The following is an 8,965-nucleotide window of genomic DNA, read 5'->3' on the forward strand; positions in this document are numbered from 1 at the left end:
CATTTGTGACACTTTTGGACATACCTGATGCAGTCTATTTCCATAGTCATCCAAAAATATCTTGATATTAATTCTTATTAGCTAAGACGAAGCCATTCATGTGTGGTCCGCAAGTTCCGACATGTATCTCTTAGAGCAATTTGGATGCTTCCTTGGCATCGACACATCGTAATAACCCCAGATTTGGAGTCCTTCTGTATAGAATTCCTCCGTTTTGGAAGAAATGGTTGGATAACCTTCGGAGCATGCATTTCTAAGTATGATTTGCGTGCTCCGAGTATTCTCCTTTTGCTAAATATTCTTTGATGTCGTGGAACCATGGATTTCCATCAGTTTCTTCTTCAATATGAGCACAATAAGCCGGCTGATTATAAAACCCTACTGGGATAGGGTCGATGAAAATCTTGTCTGGTTGTTGTATCATGGAAGATAGAGTGGCCAATGCATCTGCGAACTCGTTCTGGATTCTCGAAACATGTTTGAACTCTATTTTTGTGAATCTCTTCATCAATTCTTGTACATATTACAGATATGGCAATATCTTTGTATTCGTTGTAGCCCATTTTCCTAGAGCCTAATATACCAAAAGGTCTTAATCTCCAATTACCAACAATTCCTGAATGTTCATGTCAATGGACAACTAGAGTCCCATGATGCAAGCCTCATATTCTGTCATATTGTTGGTACATGAAAACTTGAGCTTTGCGGATACTGGATAGTGTTGACCTGTTTCTGACACTAAAACTGCTCCAATACCCACTCCTTTGAAGTTTGTAGCTCCATCAAAGAACATTCTCCAACTATTATAGGTTTCGGTGATATCTTCTCCTACGAATGAAACCTCTTCATCGGGAAAATACATTTTCAGTTGTTTGTATTCTCCACCTACAGGATTTTCTGCAAGAAGATCTGCCAATGCTTGCCCTATGACCGCCTTCTGAGCTATATAGATGATGTCGAACTCATTCAGTAGTATCTGCCATTTTGCTAACTTCCCCCTAGGCATGGGTTTCTGGAAGATGTATTTTAGCGTATCCATCCTTGATATGAGATATGTGGTGTAGGCACAGAAGTAATGCCTCAAATTTTGAGCTATCCATGTTAAAGCGCAACATGTGCATTCCAGCAAAGAATATCGTGCTTCGTAGGGTGTGAACTTCTTACTCATATAGTATATGGCTTGCTCCTTTCTTCATGTCTCGTCGTGTAGTCCCAAGACACAGCCAAATGCCCCATCTAGTACAAATAAGTAGAGTAGCAGAGGTCTCCCAGGTTCCGGTAGGACTAGGATCGGTGGTTTGGACAAATATTCCTTGATTTTGTCAAAGGCTTTCTGGAATTCTTCACTCCATCTTGTTGTAGTATCTTTCTTCAACATTCTGAAAACTGGTTCACAAATCACAGTTGATTGTACTATAAAACGGCTGATATAGTTGAGACGCCCTAATAAATTCATCACATCTTTCTTGTTCTTCGGAGGTGGTAAATCTTGGATTGCCTTAACCTTTGATGGGTCTAGCTCAATTCCTCGACGGCTGACGATGAACCCTAACAATTTTCCAACAAGGACTCCAAAGGTACATTTTGTGGGATTCAATTTCAGATTGTACCTTCGAAGTCGATCAAAGAATTTCCTCAAATCTGTTATGTGATTTGTACCTTTTTAGATTTGATGATGACGTCGTCCGCGTACACATCTATCTCTTTATGTATCATGTCGTGAAAAATGGTAGTCATGGCCCTCATATAAGTGGCTCCAGCAATCTTTAGGCCAAACTGCATCATTTTTTAACAATACACTCCCCATGGTGTTATAAAGGCTGTCTTTTCGGCATCCTTTTCATCCATCCAGATCTGATGATATCCCACGAAGCAATCCATAAAGGATTGGAGTTTATGCTTGCATAGTTGTCGATCAGTATGTGTATATTGGGCAATTGGAAATCATCTTTGGGACTTGCTCTATTTAAGCCCCGATAATCGACACATACTCTGACTTTCCCATCTTTCTTTGGAACTGGCACAATGTTAGCCAACTAGTTCGGATATTCAACCACTCTGAGAACCTTGGCTTTGATCTGCTTGGTGACTTCCTCTTTTATTTTCAGACTCATATCTAGCTTGAAATTTCTGAGCTTCTGCTTTACAGGTGGACACATAAGGTTTGTAGGTAGTTTATGAGCCACTATGGACGTGCTCCGGTCATATCATCGTAGGACCATACAAAAATATCATCATACTCCTTCAAGAACCAGATGTATTCTTCCTTCTCTGACGACGATTGATGAATGCTTACACGAGTTTCCTTGACTGTTTCGGAGTCCCCCAAATTAACTGTTTCAGTCTCATCCAAATTGGATTAAGCTTGTTTTCAAAATTTTCCACTTCTCTAACAATTTCCTCGGGTATTATATCCTCTTCCAGATCATCTGAATCATTATCTTTATGTTGCGTTGTTTCATTACATGTCACAGTCGTAGGTTCATCGGGATAAGTAATAATAATACTGTAGAGAGATAATGTAAAGGATAATAATAAATACTAAAACAGCAATCCATTGATAAAAAAATTTAAAAGCATCAAACAATTGCAGCTCGATGATTCGAGCCATTATTTCAAAACAAAATATGTTTAAAAACAAAATACTGAAAATGTCTTAAATTCCCATAAAATTGCTTTCAAAAATAAATGATGTTAATTTCCAGGCTACCCAGGAACTCGACGGGCCCTTGATGGTGTAGCAGTCCTGTCACAACCCAAACCGATGGGCCGCGACGGGTGCCTGAGTCCTACATGTCAAACACCCCTAAGCATGCGTCTAAGATATGAACCTGAATAATATTTGCTGAATTACGAAAATAACATACATGAAGGAAACCCGCCAACAAGGCATATGTACGTATACATGCAGAATACAGTGGGTGAGCCGGCAAGACTGCTATAAACAACTATACATCCAAAATTGAAAGCCGACAAGGCTACATACAACCCAACTAGACATACTGTCTACAGACCTCTAATAGAAATATAACTGTACAAAGACGGGACTGAGCCACGTCATACCCATATATATATATATCGTACCAAAATCAAATGCAGATCCGGATCAAGTGGAGCACGCCAACTCTCGCTGATTAGGGATCCTAAGAAGAGGGACCGTCAGCTTGCCTACCTGCACCCGCGGGCATGAAACACAGACCCCGTGAAATAGGGCGTCAGTACGAAAAATGTACTGAGTATGTAAGGCATGAAAATTAGTACGTAAAAGACATAGATGAAATATGGAATATAGAAAAACATCTTTAAATCTTAAATACTTTTTAATTGTAAAACATTCATAATGTCATGCATGTGCATATAAATGACGTGACATGCATAGGTATGGGTGTACATTATATCATCAAGCCATTGAGGGCATTCCATAATATTGTCTCGGCCACTGTGGGCAACATCATCAACATATACCAGCTGATCAGGTGGTGGCGTGTATATAACGCTGTAACCTTTTCCCATATCCCATATACATATATTTACATATATACGCGTATATAACGCCATCTGGTCATGAGTCAATGCACATGTATAAATGGGTGAAATGCATGAAAAATACGTAAAAATCTCAATATTCCTTCTAGATAAACTTTTTCAACTGTGTATTATTCCAAGACCCACGAACAGAAGATAATAATAATTCTCATGGGGAATCAAGAATATAGACACCCCTAATATCTCTATGAATAGAGTAATTTATGGAAACTGTGCATTTGCTCATTTCTTCATTATAATTTGAACCATGCCAAAAGAAAGAAGCGATGGGCTTAACATACCTGGGGGTAGGAAAAACTCTGTATAATATTCTTGGAGAAGATTGCACCATACTACTTTAGAACCACAAAATTTTACGTTGCTAAGATTCTAACAAATTTGTTTTAGAATTGCGTTGTTGCAAGATTTCGTTGGAACCTTTTATTTTCGGATGCTTAGCGTTCTGCTATTGTTATTAAGAATGAAATGAGGAGGCAAGACTTGATTTTGTTGTTCTCTAAAGTTTTATCCATCTCTTAAAGGAGATGTAACTAAAAGAGATCAAACTCGATACATATCTTTAGTCATTTAAGAGTTATACATGTAGATGCCACTAATCCTATATAACTAATTAGTCATATGCTTTGAGCCTCCTTACTTCCACGTATCATTTTATAATTTAATAATTAACTAGGTAATGTCCCGCTACCCGGTAATTAACCAATTGCCCGCATAATTTAAAAATTGCCTCAAATTACTGAAAATTCTACTTATTTTTAATATACTGATAGGTTTTAAATGTCTTTGCCTTATGCTTTAATGATCTAACAAACTTACGGTTAAGACCCAGATAGGGAACCTGAAATGTTTGTACTACACTGCAAGATTAACGGATTCTAGCTAAATGTGAACTACTATAGCTTTAGGAGATAGGAAACCAAACAAAGACCTGTACCCTTGTGGTTCCCTCATAGCAGTATGAAGTCAATTGGACACAGCTAGAAGCGACGTGACCGCCTGCACTGTTTCTGCTTGCACTGCACTGTTTCTAGTGCCCACTTATTCCTTGACCAACTAAAGTGCTTACATCATTTCAAGTTATGTCATCAAGGTGTATCAACAATGAGTTTATATCAAAACATCGCTTGAACATTTCTGTTTCTCATTCAAGCCTTTTGCAAAACAGAGAAATCAATCCTCACGAGCTTGAAGAACAAAGTTAAACGCTACTACGGACCAGTTCCTAAAGTTAGTATGTTGTTGTCCTTAGTTGAGTTGTAACTCTGTGATTGTTCTTATTGTATCTCCTAAACTGCTTAGTCAGGAGCGTTGATTAGGAATCCTCTTGTAAAATTCATAAACTCTCTGAGTTTATGTTATGACTAGGTTTAGTCATAAGTTAAGTCTTTATCACTAGAGAGTGACAAAGTGGCGTGTGGTGAGAGTATCACAAGTTAGTCAATGTCTTTGTAACTAGAGAGTCACAAAGTAGCTTGTAGTGAGAGTGCCACAAGTTAGTTGAGTTGAATCCTTCGTAATAGAGTTATTACAAAGTGGCTTGTAATAGGTGTTTACAAGTTAGTGAAGTTGAAAGCCTACAGGTGTAGGTCGTGGTTTTTGTCCCCTTGAGTTGGGATTTTTCCATGCAAAAATCCTGTGTCTCACTTACTTACAGTTTTACTAGTATTCTCAGCATAACCTCATAGAGGACCAGGTACTCTACTGTTTGGTAGACTTATACAAACTAACAATTAGTATCAGAGCGGGTTTCTCCTATCAGGCTAACACGTAGAAAGAAATGGCTGCTCCACCAAATTTTGAAGAAAGTCAATCTACATACCGACCACCAAGGTTCAATGGATGATACTATGGGTGGTGGAAAACAAGAATGCATGATTTTATCATGGCTGAGGATTCTGAATTATGGGATATCATATGTGATGGTCTTTATGTTCCAACAAAGTTACTCGAAAAACTTCCATTTTCAATGTCAAAAACCAGTAAAGAATACACTGACGCTAACAGGAAAGTTGTAGAGAAGAATTTTTGTGAATCTCTGCTTGCGACACTGCTAAGGAGATATGGGAAACTTTGCAAACAGCTCATGAGAGAACCACCCAAGTAAAACAGTCTAAGATCGATATGCTCACTACCGAGTATGAACTCTTTAGGATGAAGGACGATGAATCTATCCAAGATATGCATACAAGATTCACTTCCATCATAAATTAGTTACACTCACTTGGTGAAACCATTCCTAGAAACAAGCTAGTGAGGAAAATCCTCAGCATTCTGCCTAGCCCTTGGGAAAGCAAGGTGAATGCTATTACTGAATCAAATGACTTGCAGGAGCTGACCATAGAAGAGCTAGTTGGAAGTCTAAAGACCTAAGAGATGAAGAGGAAGATAGATAGTGAAAGAAGAGAACGAAAGAAAGAAAAAAACCGGGTACTCAAAGCTGATAACAATGATTCAAGTGAGGAAGACAGTGACATGGCTTACTTAACCAAAAGATATTAGAAGATGGTCAAAAGAAACGGAGAAATGCTAAAAAGGGGTAGCTCTAGCAAACCAAAAAACTATGATCTTTGTCACAAGTGTGGAAGGCTTGGACATTTTATCAAAGACTGTCCTCTCTTGAAGCAAAAATTCTCAAAGAACAACCCTAAAAACAACTAAGAGGAACTCGGTTCCTTTCAAGGACTTCAAAAGAAAGAGATCTGCTGACAATGTGATGAAACAGACTCTTATGGCATGGGGAGATACCTCTGGTGAGTCTGAATATGAAACTACTGCTGGTGATAGATCAATGATGGCAGTTGAAGGCAAGAAAAATGAATATGACTCAACCTTTGCTTTGATGGCCCAATCAAATGATGATGAAGACGATGACAACAAGGAGGTAAATTTTAGGGATGTTCAGAGAAATCTGATATCCTACTCTCCTAAGAAACCCATGTCTTTAGCTAGTGTGTTGATTGATGCCTATCATAGTCTTATGGAGGATAGGGATTCCCTGACCTTAGAACTAGGAAATGCTGAACAAACTAGAGATGACTTAGTGGCTGTAGTCATTGACCATAAGGAAACTATTGAAAACTTCAAAGAGGAAAGAAATAATCTCTTGGTAGTAATTGCAGACCTAAGGGAAACAATAGAGAGACCAGAGACTATTTCAAAACCTGAAAATTTTGGAAAAGGAAAAGAGATAGCCAGTGAGGAACACATTAGACTTGAAAATGAGTTGAAAACTGTGAGAACTAGGAGGTGTGTTGAAATTGAGAAAAACAAGCACCTCCAAACTAATCTGGAAAAAGTAAAAAATGATCTTGAAAAGTTCCTCAAGTGGACCTGGTCTTCAGAAGCTATCACTGCCATGTACACTGAAAATGGTGAAAACAGGCAGAGAATAGGGTTCCAAAGGGAGAAAACTCCTTACAACCCTCACAGTAAATGCATCACTGTTTCTGATAACTGGCTTTGTACCCACTGTGGGAACAATGGGCACTTTAAAGAAAATTGCCAGGCCATGGTTCAATCTGTTCAGAAAAATAAAGTGTTTGCTGAAAAAGTGACTACAAAAGAGGGACCAAGTTCCACTCACAAAAAGCGCACATTACCTGCATGGACTAAAAGAGATCTTAGTCATCCTCTTGCCTACTACAAGGGACCCAAACTTGCTTGTGTTCCTAAAACTAACTCTTGATCTTCTTGTGCAGGGAATAGTGAAAGGAAGCGATCAACAATGGTTCAGGGATAGTGGGTGTTCAAAGCACATGACTGGGAACACTATGGACTTTTTTTCACTAAAAGCCCTGCAAGAAGGGAGTGTATCCTTTGGAAATGGGAAAAAGGGGTACATTCTTGGAGTTATAAAAGTCGGAAAGTCACTCACTCATTCTATTGAAATTGAGTACTATGTCAATAGCCTTAAGTACAGTCTCTTGAGTGTCTCTCAGATCTGTGATAAAGGAAACAAGGTGGAATTCTTATCTAAGATATGTACAGTTACTGATCTGGTAACTGGTAAAGTGGTACTTGTGGCCAAAAGATACAAGAACATCTATGTTGCTGATTTCGAGTCCTTACAAAGTGGTGATCTGAGTTGTCTGAAATCTGTTGATGATGATGTTGAACTGTGGCATAGAAGACTAGGGCACGCAAGCATTCTCTTCTGAACAAACTAATTCAGAAGGACTTGGTCAATAGTCTTCCCATGTCAAAGTTCAAGGTGGAAAACATCTGTGATGCATGTGCTAGAGGAAAACATATGAAGTCCTCTTTTAAGTATAAAAGAGATGTGAGCACCTAAAAGCCACTAGAGCTCTTGCATATGGACCTATGTGGTCCTATGAGAGTGCAAAGTAGAGGAGGAAAAAGATACATTTTTGTGATAGTGGATGACTACTCCAGATTCACATGGACTCTATTTTTTAGAACTAAAGATGAAACCTTTGAGGTGTTTGTGGCCTTTGTGAAGAAAATTCAAGTGAAGATGGAGTCTAGAGTCGCATACATTAGGTCATATCATGGAACAGAATTTGACAATGCCAAATTTGATGAGTTTTGCAATGAAAATGTCATCACTCACAACTTCTCAGCTCCAAGAACTCCTCAGCAAAATGGAGTAGTGGAAAGGAAGAACAGAACTCTAGAAGAAATGGCAAGAACCATGTTAATCGATAGTGGAATTACAAAGAACTTCTAGGCTGAAGTTGTCAACACTGCCTGCTACTTGGTGAACAGGTGCATGATCAGATCCCTCCTGAACAAAACCCCATATGAGCTGCTAAATGGAAGGAAACCCAAGCTGACTCACCTAAGATCATTTAGGTGCAAATGCTATGTTCTCAATAATAGAAAGGATCAGTTTGGTAAATTCGATGCCAAGAGTGATGAAGGAATATATTTGGGCTACTCTTCTCAAAGCAATGCATACAAGATATACAATAAGTAGACTCAATGTGTTGAGGAAAGTGTTCATGTTATTCTTTATGAGTCTTATCCATGCTGTGAGAAGAATGCTGAAGAAGATCAAGATTGAGAACCCTTACTAGTCCCTGGTGAAGTCATTGACATGGCAAATGGAAAGGCATATATGATGAGCCAAGTAAAAGAGCTGAGTGAAGACAATACTGTCTCATCTTCAATGGAACCAGGTACTTCAATTACAATCGCTGAAGAAAGAGTGGTTGATGCAGTTCAGGGTACTCCACTAGCACCTTAGAGAAGAACTCAGGAAAAGCAGTCAAATGTACCCACACCCTCTCAAAATGAACCTTACACGTCTAACTGGAGACATGAAAGCTCTCATCCTCTTGATAACATAATTACTCCTCTAGATTCCGGAGTACAAACTAGGTCAAAAGCAAAAAATTCACTTGTCTTCTCAACCTTTCTCTCCCAAATAGAACCCAAGAATATCAAGGAAGCCTTGAAA

General features: G+C 38.7%; 1 protein-coding gene across 1 annotated transcript; it reads left to right on the forward strand.

The window, feature by feature from the left end:
* Positions 1-6,259: 6,259 nt before the first annotated feature.
* LOC138883764 (uncharacterized) lies at positions 6,260-8,482 on the forward strand. Its single transcript, XM_070164475.1, has 4 exons — positions 6,260-7,057; positions 7,245-7,663; positions 7,963-8,199; positions 8,272-8,482. Exons 1-4 carry the CDS (start codon positions 6,260-6,262, stop codon positions 8,480-8,482), a joined length of 1,665 nt encoding a protein of 554 aa, XP_070020576.1.
* The last annotated feature ends 483 nt before the right edge of the window (positions 8,483-8,965 follow it).

The sequence above is a fragment of the Nicotiana sylvestris genome, chromosome 12 (assembly GCF_000393655.2).
Source record: "Nicotiana sylvestris chromosome 12, ASM39365v2, whole genome shotgun sequence".
Taxonomy (NCBI): Eukaryota; Viridiplantae; Streptophyta; class Magnoliopsida; order Solanales; family Solanaceae; genus Nicotiana; species Nicotiana sylvestris.

Coding starts and splice junctions, on each gene's coding strand:
- LOC138883764 (XM_070164475.1), top strand. CDS start 6,260: ATGAAACAGACTCTTATGGCATGGGGAGATACCTCTGGTGAGTCTGAA. Junction 7,058..7,244: donor AAGAAAATTGCCAGGCCATG/GTTCAATCTGTT, acceptor CTTCTTGTGCAG/GGAATAGTGAAAGGAAGCGA. Junction 7,664..7,962: donor GTTGATGATGATGTTGAACT/GTGGCATAGAAG, acceptor TCTATTTTTTAG/AACTAAAGATGAAACCTTTG.